Genomic DNA, 21,484 nt, shown 5'->3' on the forward strand with positions numbered 1-21,484 from the left:
CTTCCGGCCGGCCTTGTTGGGACGGAAACCCGGAGCCCGCGCATGCGCCTCCAGCTCTCCTGCTAGGTCCAGCGAGGAGGCGGGCCCCAGCGCCAGGTGATCCCGCCCCTCCCTCTCAGCGAGGAACCAATGCGCGGCGGTGGGCGGGACTTTCACGAGAGTGGCCCGCCCACGCGCGGGCGAGCCGTGTCTCGATTGGTTGGCGCCGCGGGCGCAGGTGCGCGCTTCCTATTGGATGTGGGCGGAGCGCGAGCCGCCGAGTCTTCAGCGGAGGCGGCAGGTGAGCGCGCGCACGCGCCGCGCCGCTCGCCCGTCTCGGGTGCGCGCGCGCGGGCGCGCGCGGGGGAGGCGGCCGGAGCGCGCTGAGGCGCCCGTCGCGCGGCTCCGCCCCCTCCCCCTCCCCCTCCCCCTCCTCCTCCGCCGTCGCGGCCGCCGCCGAGGCCCGAGGCGAGGAGCCGCGTCCCCGCCCGCCGCGCGCCAGTCCGACCCTCGGGCCCGCCTCGCGAGGAGCCCGCCGAGCGCCGCTCCCGCCCCGCCGGCCGCGGCCGCCCCTCTGCAGGTGCCTGTGAGGCGGCGCCCGGGCCGCCGCGCCCCCGCGCCCCGCGCTCCCGAGGCGGCCGGGCCGAGGAGGCCGCGCGGGCGCCTCAGCATGAACCGCGGCCACCGGCACGGGCCGGGCGGCGGCTGCCTCGGCACCATGGAGGTGAAGAGCAAGGTGCGCGGCCGGCGCGGCGGGCGGGCGGGGCGGCCCGGGAGCGGCCCGGGCGGCGGGGGGCGGCGGGGGGCCCCGCCCGCCGGGTGGGTGATAAACTTGGGGCGCAGGGAGCGAGGGGCCCGCGCGTCCGCCCGGCCGGGGGGCGCCGGGTCGCAGCCCGTCGCCCTCACTCCTGCGCGCGAGGGGGCGCCGGGGACCCCGCGGGAGGCGGGCGGCGCGGGGGGCTCGGCCCTGGCCGGCGGGGGGAGGTGCTGGGGCGCCCCGGCCCTGAGCCGGCCCTTCCCGGGGCGCCCGGGGCCTGCCGTGGGGCGGGCGCAGCCCGGGGCCCCGCAGCGCCCCTGCAAAGTTCGCTGCCCGTCCTCGGGCGCCCCGCGGGCGGGCGGGTGACCCGCGGGGGCGCGGGGGCGCTCGCGGGGAGCAGCGCCCCTCGGGCTGAGCCCGATGCTCTGTCAGCCCCTCGTCCTGCCCCGCGCGCCGGGGGTCACCCTGGGCCGGGCGGGCCATCGGCGCGGCGGCGTCCGGGAACGCCGGGGTGTGGGGCGCCCGGGGCAGGGCTGTCTCGGGGGACTCTTGGGGACGGCGCTGAGAGGGGCGCCGAGAGGGGCTGGAGGGCGGTCGGCGGCCCCTGGGGCGCTCTCAGCAGACATCTCGGGCACTGCAAAGGCGCCCAGGTGCGCGGATCCGATTCTCTCAAGCCCAGGCTCAGAAAGGTTCGACTGGGCCGAGCTCTGCTTCCAGGGCAAGACCTCACGCCCTGTTCATAGAGCAATGGTTGGACTTTCTAGACTACGAGAGAGAGGACACGGCCGGGCCCTGAGAACATTTGAAATGCAGTCGGGGGGCTCTCCCATGCATTCAAATTGAGGTGCCTGCCCCTTCTCAAGAAGGTGGGGGGCAGAGAAAGGGGAGAGCTAGAGAACAGAAGCCCTGGGGCTTATACCAGGGCTTTGGGGATAACGTTTTCATTCACTAAAAAAAGGAATTGGGAACACAAAGGGTGTGGGGCAGGGAGTTTGGGGGACCTTGTTGGAGGGAAGGTGAAGTTTTTGATTTTAATCCCCACATCACTATCACTTTGTTCTTAAATAAAGAAGCCTGGGACGTAGAAAGAAAAATAAATAAATAAAATGCAGTTGGGAAGACCAAGCCGCGTCAAGGAGCAGGAGGAGAGTAACAGCGTGCATGTCAGCTGCAGTAATGAATGCCGTGGAATGTGAGGCTGCTGCCCGAGAGAGAGCGACATCAGGGAGTGATGGCCAGTGGAGCAGAGTCAGGAAGGCTCCCCAGAGCCTGTGGGCACGATGCTTTTTATTAGGTGCCGCTGACGAAGTTCTGTAAGTCGCTCGTCATCACATCAGGAATATCTAGTCATTTTGAGTGTCACTTTACAGTTATTTGCAGTTTAACTCGTGTTCGGGTAGGCACTGGCTGCAGAAACCGTTTGGTTTAATAAGAATAGAAATGTAATTACAGCAATTTAAGGAATCGCGCTCTTCCCTGCCCCCGGTGTGCTCCGAGGAGCTGCGGCGCAGTGGAGCAGCATGTTTGAGCTAAGGGTTCAGATGACTCAATATCTAGCGCTCTTCTGGTAGCACTGCAGTGGTGGTGGAGGCTCTGTGCCCAGGGATTGAACCCTTCCATGGCATTTCTGTTATAAATCTGGTTTGGCTTTGGGGGAGTGGAGGTTAAGAAAAGAGATGCTCCTCGCTGTTGCATAATCCTGAAATTCACTTCGTGGTCCTTATCTTGGTGGCAAGACTTTAATTTTTTTATCACAGAAAAAATGAGTAGGGATTCTAGGTGCACTGATACATACTATCCAGTGGTTAGTGATTTATCTCTCAGTCTGGGGAACCTTGAGCTCTCCCGGACTGGAATTTCAGGCTTTCTGCCCTTCTGTTCTGTCAACTGATTAGTGAGTCTTTCCCGTACTTAACTCTAAACTACTTGTTAGCATTGGGCCTGCCACTGCGCTTGCAGGAACCATGTCTCTTAAGTAGAATCAAGGCGTTCTGAGATCCCGACCCCACGCAAGTGGGGTCCCTCGGTGGTTCTAGCTGCTAGTAAGTGGGCATAGTAGAGCTGCTGTTGCTGGTATGTCAGTGACACCTCCTGGTTTAAATATATGTTGTTGATGCATATATTTTCAGGGTTGTCTTCTTGACCAGGTTGTGCAGATTTTTTAAACTATTTCCTTTTATGCTGCCCTCGCGATACTATCACAGCTTTTTACAAAACTGATCACCAAGAGGTTGGAGCCACAACTGTATGGTGTGCACGTCCTCCTTTTCAGGTTCTCAGCATCGTAAAACAGTAGCGAGTCAACTTCACCTTTGTTCATGAAAGTGGAAATGGTACAAATAATTAAAATAATGGGTAATGGAAATATAACTATAGTTAAATTGTAATAGCAGCTACCATGCGACTTTTTAAAAAAAAAAAAAAAAAAAGATTTATTTATTTATTTATGCACACAAGAGCTGGGGTATAGGCCAGAGGTGGGGAGGGGATGAGAGGATTCACCAGAGACAGAGTGGGGAGCAGAACAGGCAGATTGACTGAAACACACTGCTGAGAGGAGCAGTGGGCCAGACAGGAGAGGTCTGCTGAGCCATGTGGTTCAGCTCCCTGATGGGGGATCGAACTTGTGCTGCAGTGGCTGTGGATTGCTTCATAGAGACTTAACCCCTTGCACCACCAGGGAGACCCCATCTGACTTTTCTTTAGTAACTGATTTATCTTCCTGATTCTTCAGGGATGGGGAAGTTCTTAATAATCAAGGTGGTGTCCTTTAATAACCTTGGGAAAGTCTTTGAGCTGTACATTTCCTAATTATTCATAAGCAAACAATACTAACGTTAAGTTTGCATTTCTCAAATGTACCAACAGATACTGGATAAAGGTGTCCGTCACATTCTGGATACCTAGGACAAACTCCACTGGCTAAAAAAAAAAGTTGTCATTGGTTCACATAGTGAATAGTTGCAGATGAGTCTTTATTTTCTCTCAGTATTTTTCTTCATGTGGTAAAAGGTTCTCTTAATCCTATTGTTTTGCTGCAAGAGTCATAGCAGTTTTTTTTCCTGCTAACATTTGCAAAAGGGCACATCTACTGTGAAGCCATACAGTTTTCCATTGTTTTTAAGCAGGAGAAAAAAATGTTGAGCAAAGAATTTTCATCCAACAGCATCCAGAGCAAAAGCATTGAAACTCTGAAATGTCCAGTTATTAGATGTTGCTCCCATTCACGCAGCAGGGGAAGTGGTAAGCCTTGGGATGAATTAGAAAGCACTGGGCACTTTATGTTGTAATACCGGAATAAAGAATCTGGAGGAGAAACTGTGACTTTTGATAACATCATAAGACTAACTGATATGAAGGGTGTTCCCAAGTTTTTATTTACTTTGAAATGTGAAGGCGTGACTAAGCTTTTTGAGCACCGTAGGTATGAGTCACTTATTTTCTTGTCGAAAGTTAGTGTTTGTTTCAGGAGTGTGTTTTGAAACTCTTAATTATTATTAGAGTTAAGAGATGGTTTTGGTGAGTTTTTATGTAAATTTAATTAAAAACTATTATATAAACAAGACTAAATGAACTTCGTAAATACAGCCAAAGCAGTGAGTCCAGATGCCACATAGGGTCCTGGGGAAAATGAATGGACACATTTGTAAGTTCAAATTCTGATAGGGACTTGCTCTGCCTGATAAATGTCTAAGCTTGTCTTAGTAGTACATTAGTATTCCTTGTTCATAAAAGATACCAAAAGGAAAAGTTAATTCAGTGGGCAGACACATATGGGAAACATTTGTTTTATTTTTTTTTTTAATTAAAGCAAGCATAGGACTTAACTGAGCTTTTAATATCTGGGCTCCACAGTGATTCCTAAGAACGTGATTATAGTTAGGTAGCAGTTCCCAAACTTACGTGACTGAAACCCCTTCTAAGAAAAACTCACTAATCTTTCTTAGATTTCCACATGAGGCAATGCTTTACTATCCCCATGGAAGTCATAGTTCCATTTATCATGGACGAGATGAAACCAGTCCTTGGAGTTGATAAGAACCACTTTTTTAGGTGTGATTGTAGGAATCAGAGCTGTGAAGATGAATATTGAGCACGATGAAGGTGTTCAGTCCTCTCTGCCATCCCTTAATACCTCTCTGTAAATTTTTCTCTTTACCCAGTAATTGGTGACCTGGAGCAAGGCCCCAGCCTGTCAGTCTCTAGGGCCTAGCACTGTGCCAAGCACATAAACACTTCCGTTAATTGGACACTTGTAGGACCTAGAGTTGATGTGTTAATGAAGCTTTCCTTTTTGGCATTAACAGAAGGTAGATGCGTCTCATCCCTAGACCTCTGACTTATATATGATAAACCTCCATTCGTATTGTATCTTAATGAGAAGACGCTGAAGCCTTTTGTGTCTGTTGCTGTTAATTCTTGCCACTTCCTGTGAAATCATTATTCCTTCTACAGGGCAGGAAACTTGAATGCTTTTTGCTAATAATGGTCAGGATAAAGACTGGCATCTTTATTGCCCGATGGTTTGAGGAGAGTCGTGCTGTCAGGGTCTGGGCTCCAGATGGGCTTGAGCTGAGTCACTTTGCAGGACTGTCCCTGGTGAGGCCCCACGACCCCAGGGATTGAGTTGAGCCTGCCTCTCTTGAAAGGAGTGGAATAGAGGAGGCACATTCCTGTGCTTTTCCTACGCTGCTTTATCTCCAGATAATGAGGTTTCTGCCTGTATCATTGGAGCTGTTTTCTTGATTAAGGAATAGCATAGGCCTGTTCATTTGCCTATGGTATGTTTTTTAAAATTGGGTCCTGTTACTTTTGTTTTCTTGTTTTGTTCTAATTAATTAATCTCTTTATTATACTTATAGTTTGGAGCTGAATTTCGTCGATTTTCACTGGAAAGGTCAAAGCCTGGTAAATTCGAGGAGTTCTATGGATTACTGCAGCATGTTCATAAGATACCCAACGTTGACGTCTTGGTGGGCTATGCGGATGTCCATGGAGACTTACTGCCTATAAATAATGATGATAATTATCACAAAGCTGTTTCAACGGCCAATCCGTTGCTTAGGATTTTTATACAAAAAAAGGGTAAGTACCACTGTTTAGAAAAATTGTTTTAGAGATAGTAGTTTTTCCTCATTGATAAAATGCACACACTCTGCCATAAACTTCATGATAAGCATTTTATGTGAAACTTCTTACTATATTACCTAGGAAGTAGGTTAAAACACTCATGAGATTGTTGGTTTAATTGGTATGTCTGCAGTTTGCTAAGTATACTTTAGAAAATGTCTGTAATTAATTATAACTAATTAGATTTTTTAATAGACATCGGGACTATTGAATCTTGACGTCATTGAATGGAATTTCATTCAGAAAGATGTGGTAGAAAAAGTCTCACTTGGAGTCAGAAACAGTCTAGTTTTTTGGTGGTAACTCTCTTCACCACTTACCGATACCTGCAGCCAATGTTTACCCTTCCTGGGCCTCATTGTCTTTATCTGTAGCAGAAGCATGTTATCACATAGGATCACTAAGCTGAGTGCAGTACCCTGGCACGTAGCAGGCATCTCCTGTAAATGACTTTTTTCCCCCTTTGTCTTTTAGGGTATTTTCCATAGAAATAAAATTACCTGGAGAATTAGATGCATTATTTTAGAGGAATATAAACATTGATATTAATCTTATACAAGATCGTTTGAAGTAACCATATGGCAAGTGTGGTCAAGTGTATTTTGGTGGTTTTTTTTTTTTTTTTTTTTTGCGTAGAAGACCAGGTGTAGGCTAAAGATGCAGGGGGCAAGAGGATTCACCAGAGACAGGGTAGGGGGCAGTACAGGCAGATCTACTGAAATACACTGCTGAGGGGAGCAGTGGGTGAGACAGGAGAGGTCTGCTGCGCCATATATGGGTCAGCTCCCTGGCCAGGGATCAAACTCAGGCCTTAGTGGTGAGAGTGCTGAGACTTAACCCCCAGGCCACCAGGGAGGCCCATCAAGTGTATTTTGTGTCCTAAAACTTTTCTTTTTCTATCTTTGTAGCTTCCTGTATATGTCTGTTATCTGTTGGTAGGCAGGGTGTGGGCCTTTTATTCCTTTGTCTGTGGTAGATGAAGAAATTTGGAAAGCCTTCCTAAGAGGAGCTGACCCAGAGTCTGGGGATAATGTAAAGCTGTTTGTGAACTGACCCAGAAAGCAGTAGAGGGGATGGATAGAGGTTACCCTTGAAGAGGAAACTTTATTTCCAATCAGTTGATAAGCATTGGACCACTCCCTGGGCTTTGAAATTCCACTGATCATTTATCTTGGCTTTTCTGGGTTTAAAGGAACTAAAGTCCGCCAACAAAATAAACCCCCAAGGGTCACTCTCACTTAGCTATTTACAAAATACTTACAAGCACACAAATTAATTTTCCCAAAGACCCCAGAGATCTATTTCTTAGATAAGTTGACAGGGGCGTGGCACAATTAGAGCAGTACTTTAGCAGATTACTGTGGCTGTTTGGGATGCACTGGAGCGGGCAGGATCTGTCTTGGAGGAGAAAACAAAGAGCAGGCAGGAAAGCTGGCTGGGAAGCTGGCTGGTGAAGGGGTCGATGGGGAAAGCAGCAGCAGCAGATAAGGGGGGACTATTTGAGAGTCATCGCTCTCGGCTGGATGGTGCAGAGTCTAAGGTGAATCCAACAGAGAAGAGTTCTCTGGGTGTGAGCCTGATGGCTGGGCCACTGCCAAACAAGCAAAATTTGGAAGAGAGTCACTTGGAGAGAAAACTGGTTTGGTTTCAGGACAAATATACTTATCAGGCTGCTGAGTTTCAACCAGGTAGGAAAATGGAAATGGTAGACTGGAGCTTAGGGGAACAGTCAGAGACTAATTAGTTGAAAGTGAGCAGAGAAGTGTGATTTTTAATAAGGCCTAGTGAGATGAAAACCAGGGATAGAGCCTTGGAAAGCCAAATCTAGAATGTTTGAGGAGAAAGAACAGCAGCAGAGGGGAGAAGGACAAACATTTGAGTAGAACTTGTCATTTTATACAGAATAACTTAAATAATTATAGAAGCCTTGTTTGTAGTTGTAATTTATAGTACTATGTACAATGGCTATTTTTAAACTACTACCATCCCACAAAATTTTGTTGGATTGTCCTCTTAATTATAAAGGTTACAGACATTGTTTTTGTTACCACATGTTTTTGTTACTGGGATTGTAACACTTAAATGATTTAACTGATCAGGGAATGAATCTTAACATCTTCTAAAGGTAGTTATCTTCTGCTGTTTCCTTCTTAAATATATGTATATGTGAACAGAAATTTTCTGTGTCATAGAGGTAAACATCCAGTGCAATTAAAAGCCCTTAGAAGTTGATTAATAGGCAGCTCATCTTTCAAAATACTTAAAAATATAACTGAATACAAACACAACTGAAGCAAAAAATGAAGGTAAAATGGTCAGTTCATTCCTGCTTGAGAGCCTCCAGTGGCTTCTCATTGCACCCAGACGAAAATCCTTCCTGATTTGGACTGCATGACTGCCTCGTCCTCCCAGGCAGCCACACTGACCTCTTTCTTCCTTCCAACTTGGTAAGCTTGTTACCAAGCGTACCTGTTACCAAGTAACTTGTTACTCTGCCTCTGCACTTGCCCTTCTGAGAATGTTTTCCCTGCAGCTCTTCCACCATGACTGCCTCTGTCCTTCAGAGGGGTCTCAAAGCCCTTCCGCCTTTGTCAGATTTCCCTCTGAAGACCTTAAACAAAGCTCAGCAGATGCTTAACTAGAAAGCTGGCTTTATGTAAACCTTCATACACATTAAATTCAAGAACCTAACATAAAGAAGGTTAAGTATAGTTACATTTTGTTGCTTAATTACAACACATTTTGTTTTCCTGGTTTGTTGATTTCAATTAGAAGATGAACAAGGCAGCAGTAAAACTAGATAGGTAGCAAGTTATTTTTTAAAAAACAAAATTTTAAAACAAATTAAAAAATTTTAAAACTCAAGCTCCTCCAAAATCTGATACCCTATCAACTTTCTTTGAAGTGAAAGCTCACAATTGAATGAATAAACTGCTCTGTAGCCTAAATTCCAAGATGGCATTGTTGCATATCTTAAAAGGTTTTATGATAATTTGCTAATAAAAGAAAAACAGCCGTTTCTAGGGTTGTTATCACAGAAGCAAAACCAAAACAAACAATCTGCTATCTCAGAAGTTACTTTCACAAAGAGGATTCCCTGGTCTTTGCCAGTCCCCACTCCCTACTGGAGCACCGAGTATCCTCATTTCTTTGGGAGAGGGAGATTAAAGCCCGGGGAATAGAGTCTCCTGCCCTTGTTATGTAGGTTATTACAATTTTACAAAATATTTAAAGGTTACTCCTTTAAAAGAAAATCGTGTCCTTTCTGGAATGGAATACAGCCAGGGAAGGGTGGGGTTTTAAAAGCTTCCCAGCCAGTCGCTATGCTCAGCCAAGTCTGGGGCTCATTGATATGCACAGACTCCTCGCCAGATCTGATCAGAGTATCTGCACCAAAACTTGTTGCTCTGTCACAGTGTGTTTTGTACAGTATGAGACAAGTGCGTTTATACCTTGGGTTTATTCAGGGAGTTTGTTGAAAGCACGAGAGGGACCTTGCTGTAGACAGGGCATGACCTTGTGGCCCGCACCCCCATTGCCAGGCAGGCAGCTCGCCCATGTCTTAAAACTCCCGGCGCAGTGGACATGCTTTTGAAGGTGTATTTTACATAATTGTACTTTGTATACTTTACTAAATCTGGGTTTAATTTAGAACTGGTCTAAGGGATGTACATTTTTATACTAAATGGTAAAAAACAGTTAACAAAGATTTGGCCCCAGAAATGAAAAGTTAAAGGGCCTCCCCTGGTGGCGCAGCGGTTGAGCGCTGGGTTGTGATGCTGCCTGCAGCCTCTGCAGTGCCAGTTTGATCCCCGGCCACCGGCAAGGGTCCCACAAAAAAAAAAAAAAAAAAAAAAGAGAGAGAGAGAGAGAGAGAGAAATGAAAAGTTACAGAAATGTGGCATAATGGCTTGGAATATGACACCAGATGCTGGTTACAGAAACCTGGGTGTCACCTTTGACACATAGCTATTTTTTTTTTTCTTTTTTTAATTGAGGTGAATGGTTTGCAACACTGCATGATTCAGAGGCCTATTTTTCAGTCAGTCACCAGGCCTATTAAAACTGTGTTCTAATTATTTTTCAAATTTATTTCCCCATCTCCGCTGCCTTCACTCCGGGCCAGGTATCATCTTAAATCACAGCAGCAGCCTGCCGTCCTCACCCTTAGGTCCGCTCTCCAGCAGCTAGCATGAGCCTTACAGAAACACACAGTCCCATTACTCTCAGGCTGGAGTATGTGAACCTGAACACCCCAGGAACCCTTGCTTGTCTTTGCCCTTTGGCCGCCTCTGACTGGGCTCTTAACTCCTCCTCCTCCGTCCTGGCAGCCCCCTCAGCCCAGCATCCTCACTCACTGTGCTGGACTCCTAAGGCTACCGGCCCGGACTCTTCTCTGGTGGTGTGTCCTGTGCGGCCTTCTTCCCTCCCTTTTACCTGATGAGCCGCCAGCTTCCTTTCCAGTCTCAACTAAGTCTCACTGGGGCAGCCCTGCTGTGCCCTTCCCACCACATGGGGTTCCTATTCGCAGACACCCCAGCGCGGTGCACCCCACTGCCTGTGGGATGATTCTGGTTATTTGTTCATCACCATCTCCCCCTTTAGCCTAGAAGCACCTGAAAGCAGCTCCTTTCTGTCTCGGCGGAGTCTGCAGCACAGAGAGGCACAAGCCTGGCCTCATGGAAGCTGCTTAGAAAACATTTGGTGATTGATTTTTCTTGTATTAGGAAGCGAAAGGATCTGTACAATTTGAATATTGTTTTAAGTGATGTTTAATCCTTTTAAAGTTGCCAGATCTATTTCATTTAACCTTTTTGGATTAGAACAAGGCTTGGCACACGAAGGCTGGAAGGCTCCGCTGGCTGTTTTTGTAAATAAGGCTCTCTTGGAGCCCAGCCATGCTCCTGCCTCTATGCATTGCCTGTGGCTGCTTCTGCAAGAGAGACTGTGTGACCGCAGCACCTACAGTAGTTACTAAATAACTCTGGGAAAGGGTTGTCAATTCTAGTTTAGAACAACTTCAGTCATTTTTCCTTCTTCCCTGTCTTGCCGAATTTCAAACGGGATAATCGTGAACTTTCTGGATAAGTCTACCATGAACTGTTACTGTGCAGAGATGCCGACGGGGTCTGTATAGTGCTTCCTCCTCCCTATCTCTTAGGCTCTTATTTCTTCCACCTGTTCCCGAATCTCACTGGTGCCCCCTTATTTACCCCTGACGCTGATTCTGTGACTTAGGACCGGAGCCCGCGGGTGAGATAGCTGCTCTTCAGAATCAGTGTTTGAAGAGTAAGAGGTCAGAGGAGGGGCTGCAGGACCTTCCAGGGCTTTAAGCACAGGAACTTTCCATGTGCGAGGAAGCAAGCCACCCGGGCTCATCAGAGGCTTTGCAGGGGGTCCCAGTTCTTGCAGTTGGCTGAGAGTGTCTGCTGGGGACCCAGCTCGGGGTAAGTGCGGTTGCTGCTGTGGGACCCTGTGCCACGCACTGTTGCTGGGTGTATGCCAGCGGGAGGTTGCTGCGAACCAAATTTCCAAACTTTGTGTGTCTCATTCTAACTTCAGGGCTTTGGATATACATACTCAGGTGGAAAGTCAGCTCCTGTTCCCAGTGGACGTTCACCTTTACACTTTAAACTAACACTATGCACCCTGGCTTTCTGCCAAAATATTTCTTTTCCCAGTAGCTGGAAACTGATTAGCTAGATGGGAGAACAAAGGTGCCTTTGTACGAGGGCGTATTGCTTTTGAGAATTTAGCAGAGAGCATTCAAACAGTGTTTGGATGCAATGCCAAATTATGCAGATTTGGGGGCATTTTTGGTCAGGTTTCCCATGAGTAGGTATGTGGGCAACTTCATTTTGTTCTCAGTTTGCAAGGTCTGAAATTTCCTTTGTAAATGTTTTGTGTGCTTTCTTAATTGATTGTTTCAAAAAGAAGATAACTTTAAGAAAACACAGTAAGCAGAAGGCCCTCTGGATAGATTTTTGGCCTAATTTTGCCAAAAAGATTCTTATGTAATGAATTATTTCTGAAACCAAATTATAAATGTATTTCTGTCTTTGTAAGAACACGGTGTAATACTTTATAAATGAACACAAATAATTATCCCCAGAGGGGAAAATGTCAGTAAGTAAGGCGCCCTGGTCTTGCACATCTTTCTGAAATGAACTCTTGAAAATGCGTTCAAGCAACACAAGAAAAGGGTCCCCGGGCCCTCTGCACTTGACACACTGGTGCTTAAATCCTCGTGTGAATGTCTCAGGTGTGTAGGCCTCGTGAGCAAGCCTGGATCTGGTCTTTTCTCTTGGGCCCATTTTGCACCTTTAATTCCCTGGTCTAAAGTAAAGATGACAGCAGCTCATCAGTCAGCAAGGGTGAGGGTCCAGTGAGATGCCAGCTGGAGCCTGTGCAGATGCAGGAGGGTGGTGGGTTCTGTGGCGCTAGCCAGGCTAGGATTTTGAGCTCGTTCTTGGCGGGAGGAAGGAAGTCTTTTGTCTTTTTTATTAAACATTTTCTTATCCTTGAAAAGTCTGCCTTTTTAGTTTATCCCCATTCCATCGTCTTTGCAACATGGTTTCAGACTTAGGCTCCTGCGGCTGTAATTTCATTTCCATTTCTCCCTCATTCTCTGCTGAAATACTTGGTTCGTAGACTCCTCCTTCGGCCGTGTGACCGTAGAATACCTGGGGTTGGGAGTCCTGCTTTCCCTTAGTTTCTATCACAGGCTGTAAATTGCTGCTGTGAAGGAGGAATTCAACCCCCACATATTATTTGGCCCAAAAAGGTTTTCTGTCTTTAATTAGATGTCAGCATTTAAAAAGGGGAAGATTTCTACCTAAAAGACAAAACTCTCTGGCAATTTGGGTTCAGCCACACAAATTCCTAGTCTGCGAAGAAAAACTGCCCTGAATGAGGAGCAGCTGTGTCCTCTAAGTAGGGCAGGAGCCCTCCACTTGCCCTCCCGGCCACGTCCTATTGTCTGTGTCGCCCCCACTGAGGGAGTATCACTGATTTATATTGTTTTCACACAGTAAAGAAAAGGGTTAAAAATATTATAGCTCAGGGCCTCCCTGGTGGCACAAGGGGTTAAGACGTAACTTATGACGCTATCTGCAGCCTCTGCAGCATGAGTTCAATCCCCAGCCAGCCAGGGAGCTCCCCACATGGCACAGCAGACCTCTCCTGACTCTTCCACTGCTCCCCTCAGCAGTGTATTTCAGTCAGTCTGCCTGTCCTCCACTCTGTTTCTGGTGAATCCTCTCACCCCCCGCACCTCTGGCCTGTACCCCAGTTCTTGTATGCATAAATAAATCTTAAAAAAAAAAAAAGTGTAAGATTTACCAGAATTTCATTTGCCATATTTAATGTTTTTTTAATTTAATTGTATGATTTTTTTTATTGTGGTAACATTCAGTTACAGCAGCTTAATTTTGAATAGTCATTGAAGTGTAGCAAATTTAACCTCAGCATTTGTTAATTTTATGATGTGTGCTTGAGAGGGCCACCTAGTGGTTTTTTCTGGAATAATGTATCACTACTGTACTATATTTTGATCTAGAATAAGCTAATATATAACTAATTCCTGTGCTAAATATATTTGAGTTTTCCTTTCTGCACTGATTTACCTGCAGCTAAATGGATGTTTTTAACAGCAGTTCTATAATTATTTTACTTTGTTTCAAAACAGAAGAAGCAGACTACAGTGCCTTTGGTACAGACACATTAATAAAGAAGAAGAATGTTTTAACCAATGTTTTGCGTCCTGACAACCATAGAAAGAAGCCACACATAGTTATCAGCATGCCCCAAGACTTCAGACCTGTGTCTTCTATCATAGACGTGGATATCCTCCCAGAAACGCATCGTCGGGTCCGTCTTTACAAATATGGCACCGAGAAACCCCTAGGATTCTACATTCGGGATGGCTCCAGTGTCAGGGTGACCCCGCATGGCTTAGAGAAGGTCCCAGGGATCTTTATATCCAGACTTGTCCCAGGAGGTCTGGCTCAAAGCACAGGACTGTTAGCTGTTAATGATGAAGTTCTAGAAGTTAACGGCATAGAAGTCTCAGGGAAGAGCCTTGATCAAGTCACAGACATGATGATCGCAAACAGCCGCAACCTCATCATTACAGTGAGGCCAGCAAACCAGAGGAACAACGTGGTCAGGAACAGTCGGGCTTCTGGCAGCTCCGGCCAGTCTACTGATAACAGCCTCCCGGGCTATCCGCAGCAGACGGAGCCAAGCTTCGAGCCAGGGGATGAAGACAGTGACGAGGATGACATTGTCATTGAAGGTAACGGAGTGCCGCAGCAGATTCCGAAAGCCGTCCCTAACGCCGCGAGCCTGGACTCGTTGACACAGATCGAGCTCAACTTTGAGTCTGGACAGAATGGTTTTATTCCTTCAAATGAAGTGAGCTTGGCGCCCGTAGCGAGTGGCACAAACACAGACTTGGAACCACATGCTCCGGATCAAAAACTCTTAGAAGAAGATGGCACAATCATAACACTATGAAACTGCTGTTTCGAGTGTTTTCTGAGTGGGAATGCCAGGGGGAACTAGATTTGGCTAGTTCGAAGCATACACATACCTCTGGTCCAGAGACTGGGAATAGGCATGCGAAATAGTGATGCAAACTTCACATATGACCAAAATAATAATTGGATGATTGTTCATGTAAACCTTGGTGGGTCAGAGGTGATTTTAGTCTAAATCAAAGGGGCCTTTGCTGATGGGACGGTGTGCTTTTGCTGCCCTGTCTGGAGAGACCTGGCGTGCGCGCGCTGCCGGGAGTGCCCTCGGGCTGGAGGGCCCTGCTGGGGTGGCGGCAGCTGGCCCGCTGTGCAGAGCTCACTTCATTTCCCCTTTAACTGCATTTTGAAAAATTCAAATGTGAAAAAGTCTGATTCGCTTTTGGTACCTGGGAGGCCTCAGTTTTTATGTTCCCAGTGTTTCGTTTTGATTTTTGTAGTGGTGTTCCCCTGTTGCTAATTATAACAAGTAATTTTTTCAAATGCTTTTTTTTCCCTAATTTCTAAGAAATCAAACCAGTGTACTATTTTTAGGGGTTGCTTCCTCTGTTACAAAGCATTGCTGCTTTGTCCCTGAATTGTGAAACTTTCTAACGCTTGTTCAGGTTCACCTTTGTCCGTCCTGTGCTGTCACTCCACTCCAGGTAGGCCTGACCTAGCTTAGAAAGGCGGTTCCAGGGACTCTGGCAACAGGGAGACTTTCTCTCTTGACCAATTTCTTGTCCTTATTCCCAACCTCATCGGAGATCATTCCTTTTGTTTTGTGTGTGTGTGTGTGTATGTGTGTGTACTTTGTTGGTGTGCTTTTATACTCTGCTAATGTATTCGAGTAGTGAATCATTTTGGATAAAAATTGCACCCAAATTGAGAGATTTTTTTACACACAGGACAAACTTGTGCACTTTTTGTATGACAAATTTGGGTTTTCCTTAATGGGATTTCTAGGAATACTGCCTACACTTTTTGAAAAAGATGTAGTGTTCACCTTTGACAGGTAGAGTTTATCACTATTAACTTTACGAGGCTATTTATTGCTTCCCAGTGCGTGTCCACTCAGAGCAGGGTGAGCTGCTGGCTGCGCGTGGTGTGCGGGGCCGAGCCTGCTAGGGAGAGCGTGGGCCCGGTGGCTCTTGGCTATTCCTCTCACGGTTATTTATTAATTTTATGGCCGGGCTGGTATGGAGACCTTGATGACAATTGTGTGCTATTAAAACTATGAAGAATCAAATGACTCCGTTTTGAAGGACATTTTCTCTATATGCTAAGAATTTATAAAGAAGTAGAGTCTTGATTAAAGGAAGATCACTTGACTCAGAAGACTTAAGTGTATTTTGTTCACATTACCACTAAACATATTATCACTAATCTGTTAACTGCACATTATATAATACAGTGTACTTTGTTGAATTCACCCAAGTTCTTCCATTATCTACCACTATTTTAATGACATTCCAGCTTTACTTTTATGAGTTACATAATTTAACTCTTGAGTGGCAAAATAATGTTAATATGTAGAAGGTTAAATTTCATTTATATTACAGGTGGTACAGGGGTTCAACATTTTAAGTAAAAATAGTTTCACATTACTACCTCTTTCTCTCTCTCTCTCTCTCCAAACAAAGTTTTAGCATCAGAACTTTTCTCTCGGGGGAAAAATACTTCAGGGCTTGACTTTTTGTACAAATTTTTAACTGTGTAATACAGATTTATTTTGTATGTATTCATGACAAGGGAAATCAAGCTGCTAGGACTTTTATTTGAATTACCTGCTAAGGGTATATGTCACTGGTGTTTGCAGATAGATCTCAGTTAAATATTGGTGAAATAATTGATTGCCAGATGTATGGCTCTTGGTTATCAATAAAATGTCAGTTCCTCGGAAGTCTGAATTATTTCAAGTGTACCTTATTTTAACACAAATCCCAGTGGATTCAGCATAAAATTTTATAGTACTAAATGTCAAGCCTAACTGTGAATTTTGTTCTGTATTTTAAGTAAGATTATGATAATGTTCTCATGAGCTATCAACAAAATATAAGTACTTTTGTGAACTATGAATTTTCTAATTAAATTTTACATGCAACATGATTTTTACATGAATGATACTTTGTTTAAACTATCAAATGTCAGTATTTTACTACAATTTTATTATAAAATGTACATTATCACTAAATGAACTTTGATTTTAAAAATCGAATTAGCTTTAGTTGTATATTATTTTTTACAAATAAAGATAGACTTGCATAAAGGCTACTTTCTTGTTTGCTAACATACGAAAAGTCACCCAACAACCGTCTACCCAGTATCCACCATGTAAAATGTGGAGAGAGCAAGTGAAGTTACGACAAGATCCTGGCTTCCTTTAAAGGTTTGAAAGATAAACACCAAATTGTATGCACATCCTGCAGCTGCCCTTCACCACACACCTGTGTACCAGAGGGTGTCCTTTCAAGTGCAGTTCAGCTGGTGCTGTGAGAGATCGTGCATGAAGTCCATCCATCCAGAGTTACCATTTACATCGTTCAAGATTATTTGAAACAAAAGCAGTTTGTAATGTGACAGTTTCTCTTGTGAAATTCAAAGTCACTTAGACTTTTAGTCTCTACCCGATACGCTGTTGTCTATATGGACTGAATTCAACTTATATGGAACCATGTAAAAGGCCTGAGATAAAACGGGCCCTCTTACTGAGCCATGTCAAGTCCCAAATTAGCCTGTCATTGGCTTAGCTGGTCTTTGTACTAACTCTTCTGCCGACCAGCATGGAAGATAATCCTGATTCCTTTCCCAGTTCAAAACAACAGGTTGAAAAGCCTCAGTAAGAATTCAATGCCAGGCAGCGCGTCACATCACTGAGTGGTGCGAGGGTGTCACGTCTAATAGGTGATGTTCATCCCTGGGTTTCATGGGCCACGAGACACTGGTGTGGAACTACAACATCCTTTCACCTTCAAAATATATCTCCCTTGCTTTTGTGTCTTAAATCCCTGCTGCCTCCACGTCTGGGTAAAGAATTAAATTTGAGGGCCTCCCTGGTGGCGCAAGGGGTTAAGACGCAACCTATGAAGCTTCCCGCAGCCTCTGCAGCATGAGTGTGATCCCCGGCCAGGGAGAAACCCACATGGAGTAGCAGACCTCTCCTGCTCCCCGCTGCTCCCCTCAGCAGTGTCTTTCAGTCAGTCTGCCTGTTCTGTTCCCCATTCTCTCTGGTGAATCCTCTTACCTTCCAACTCCTCTGGCCTGTACCCCAGTTCTTGTATGCATAAATAAATCTTTTTAAAAAAAATTGGAAGAAAAGTCAGAAATTTAGGAGGGAAAACTGCCCCTCTGTTGTGGTTGTGTGTCTGAAAGTGCTTGAATTAATACCAGCAACTGGTTATTGTTTAATTTCCCCATCTCAGATTGAGGGCAATGATTGTGGGTGGTGGGGCTCGAAGAGCGGACCTCAGTTACCTGGCAGCGGAGCTCTTGGGTGCCTCCTGAGATAGTTTTGACTTTGTTATTGTGACAACAGATCACCTGGTGGTGGTCGCTGTTACGTGGGGGGTAAAGCACACGTGAGCACCTCCTAGCTACTGTCACTTCCATGTCACTTAAGTGCTGGGTGGAAGCCGGCGCCTGGTTGGTAGAATATAACAGAAATGAATCTGAGATTTAATAATTCAAAGTCCTCCATGGGCAGTAGTCTACGAAGTTCTTGCCTAAAAACAAGTGACGTTTACATATGTAAAAGTATCTTCACCCAGTTATTTTACAACATTATTATGAATTAATAAACATCAGCAGGGGTTGTATTTCATTTGCAAATTGGAAAGGGTATTTATTCCAAAATTGGTGTTCTTAATGGAATAGAAAATTGTTAATTTTTAAATAATTAGTTCATTATCGGGCCTCCCCTGTGGCGCAGCGGGTTGAGCATCGCACTGTGAAGCTGTCCACAGCCTCTGCAGCACGGGTTCAATTCTCAGCTGGCCAGAGAGAAACACACATGGCGAGGCAGAGCTCTCCTGCCTCGCCCGCTGCTCCCCTCAGCAGTGTCTTTGGTCAGTCGGCCTATTCTGCTCCCCGCTCTGTCTCTGGTGAATCCTCTCACCCTCCCGTGCCTCTGACCTGTACCCCAGCTCTTGTATAAATAAATAAATCTTTAAAAAAAATAATTAGTTCATTATCATCCTGAAGACTGGATAACAAAGTGGTTAGGAAGTAAAGATAACTTGGAAAATAAATTTCAATCATAGAAATAATATATAAATTCATCTTATGAAAATAAAGCTAAGGTTATTTTTTTGCCACCACGCATTTATTCATTCTTTTTACTTTGTTATAAAAATTAAAGTGGCTTAAAATTTTAGATAATTTATAATCCAAGTCAGGATTAGACTGGGACAACGGGCACAGGCCAGCGCTGTCGTGGGTCAATTCTCATGAGACGCGTGTGGTAGGGCATCCCTGGTGGTGCAGGGGTGAGTTTGATCCCCAGCCTGAGTTTGATCCCCAGCCAAGGCGCTGACCCACATGGCGCAGCAGACCCTCTGCTCCCCTCAGCAGTGTATTTCAATAGATCCTACATAAATAAATAAAAATATTTTCAAAAGATACTGTGGTAATAATGGCTTTCAAATATTTTTTTCAAAACCTCAATCCACGCATTGAGCACTGGTCCAGTACACAGCTATGTGTGAGTAGTGCTGTGTGTGTGTGAATCTTGGTGTGTTAGAAAGTTTACAAAGTGAACCTAAATTTACACATGAAAAATGCCACTTCTCTTCCATTTTTTAAATGTTCGTGGAGATATCCCAATCCAATTTCAATTTTTTTTTTTTTTTTTTTTTGCGTAGAAGAACTGGGGTGTAGGTCGGAGGTGTAGGAGGTGAGAGGATTCACCAGAGACAGAGTGGGGAGCAGAAGAGGTGGATCTACTGAAATATACTGCTAAGAGGGGCAGTGGGTGAGACAGGCGTGGTCTGCCGTGCCATGTGGGTCAACAACCTGCTGGGGATCGAACTCAGACCACAGCAATGACAGCACCGAGACTTAACCCTTAGGCCCCCAGGGAGGCCCCCAAATCAATGTCAAAATACACTATTTTAAAAACTATGAAGCACTTTACTTCGCACTTGAGAGATTTGTCATGAAAAAGATATTTTTTCCCCTAAGGGGGAAAAAGCACTGTCTTTCATGTCTGCATTTTACATCTTGAAATAACTTCAAATTTAGAAAAGAACTGCATGAGAAATACAGCTTACACACTTCACCCAGATTATCCCCACATTTGATTTCTCGACCTCTGTATTTTTTCCTGAAACATTTGAGAATCAACTGTGAGAATTTGGTTCCTTTACTAAAGAGCTAAGCCCATATTCCTAAGGGAAAGGACATTGTCACATATTGTCCCTTATACAACCGTAGTTCATTATCAAATTCAAAGACCTTACATTGATAGAAAAATATCATCTCAGGGCCTCCCTGGTGGCGCAAGGGGATAAGACACAACCTATGAAGCTGTCCGCAGCCACTGCAGCACGAGTTCGATCCCCAGCCAGGGAGATACCCACATGACACAGCAGACCTCTCCTGTCTCATCCGCTGCTCCCCTCAGCAGTGTATTTCAGTCGATCTGCCTGTTCTGCTCCCCGCTCTGTCACTGGTGAATCCTCTCACCCCCTGTACCTCTGGCCTGCACCCCAGTTCTTGTATGCATAAGTAAATAAATCTTAAAAAAAATCTAATACACAAGCCATACTGGACTCTCCCCAGCTGTCCTGATGAGGTTCTTTGCAGAAAACCTGCCCCCTGCCCCAGGACCCCACCCACAACCATGCAAGGCATTTGGTTGCCACAACTCTGCTTCAGACAATCCCTCAGCTTTCCTTGGTTACTCATAATATTGACCCTTTCCAGAAGTAAAGACAAATTGTTTTGTAGACTGTGCCTCAATTTGGATTTGTCTGCTTCCTTGTAATTAGATTCCAGTTATTCCTTCCTGCCATAGGACTAATCCTTGATGTTACATCCTCACTGTGCCACCGCAGGAGGTCCATCGTGCCAGTTAATTTCTGGCATTGTTGATGTTAAAACTCCAGTGGGGAGAAGCTCTGCCGGTTTTCTTAGGCGCACCCGTTATTCTAATTACTCTTCTGCTGATAAACAGGAGCAGAGAAACTTAGGGAAACCAAGGGAAGACATCTCTTTCCAACACCCATTCACAAAGCTCTAGGAAACACTTCCACCGGCTCATCTTGTGCACATCGGACTGTAAACGCCCTTGGTAAAAGCTCAGGCTGCAGCCGGCCCCCCGGAGGCACCCCTTCCTGTCAGTGTGATCTGCCTGGTCATATCGCCAGTGACTGCCCACCCCAGCCCTCAGAGCCCGGCAGGAAGTGAGCGTCTGAACCCCCAGGGGGTTCTGTGCTGGGCTATCTGCCAAAAGAAAGGACTAAAAAGACTCAAATGGGATGAGTCCAGCCCATGGGCTGTGTCTGTCCAGCACCCCTCTCCTGTGCAGCCTCCTAGCAATGCAGGAAGCAGGGAAATCGGATTCCTGGCAGCGTTCCAGACCAAGAGCGGGAACAGAGTCCACGCCAGTGAAACCTAGTTCTTCTAGAACCTACAAGTTCTGTCCCCAGGTTTTTTGTCCTGCCAGTGCCCTGGCGCTGGCCTCACATCTCTGGGAGGTAGGAAGTTGCCTATCAGGTTTTCTCCAGCATTCCCAGAGGCAGCTGTCTCAGGTATGAACCACAGTGACTCGGGCAACAGTGTGTATGCTCAGTGACTCAGAAAGGAAAATCATTCCCTTGGTAAATACCGACAGCACATGCAGTGCAGGGAGCGTGAAGCAGAGGGTTCTAGAAGGTGGGCTTCCCAATAAAGATGATGATGACCACAAGAGCACAGCTGTGCCCAGCAGTCTTGCTCGTGGGCCAGTCACTGACCCTAGAATCACCCGAATCAGAAGGAATGTCGTCAGCAGAGTGCACCAGGTCACTCACAGGGAAGGAAGATGTCGTCTGACTGTCTGGTAAAGCAGAGAAGCGTGGGAAAGTGTCTTAAAACACACAACTTTGACTATCCCATTTTTATTTAG

At 45.8% G+C, this 21,484-nt stretch overlaps 1 protein-coding gene across 2 annotated transcripts; it reads left to right on the forward strand.

Annotated features, from left to right (window-relative positions):
- Positions 1 to 644: 644 nt before the first annotated feature.
- Positions 645 to 16,562, forward strand: PARD6B (par-6 family cell polarity regulator beta). Of its 2 annotated transcripts, none has more exons than XM_037500318.2 (3): positions 645 to 715; positions 5,599 to 5,821; positions 13,554 to 16,562. In XM_037500318.2, the coding sequence occupies exons 1-3, from the start codon at positions 650 to 652 to the stop codon at positions 14,381 to 14,383; spliced, it is 1,119 nt and encodes a 372-aa protein (XP_037356215.1). In that variant the 5' UTR covers positions 645 to 649; the 3' UTR covers positions 14,384 to 16,562. The 2 variants fall into 2 exon arrangements, with proteins under 2 accessions (XP_037356215.1, XP_037356223.1); XM_037500326.2 differs by having other exon boundaries at positions 645 to 703.
- Positions 16,563 to 21,484: the final 4,922 nt, after the last annotated feature.

This window comes from Talpa occidentalis, unplaced genomic scaffold (assembly GCF_014898055.3).
Source record: "Talpa occidentalis isolate TD23 unplaced genomic scaffold, MPIMG_talOcc4v2.1 talOcc4.10, whole genome shotgun sequence".
Taxonomy (NCBI): Eukaryota; Metazoa; Chordata; class Mammalia; order Eulipotyphla; family Talpidae; genus Talpa; species Talpa occidentalis.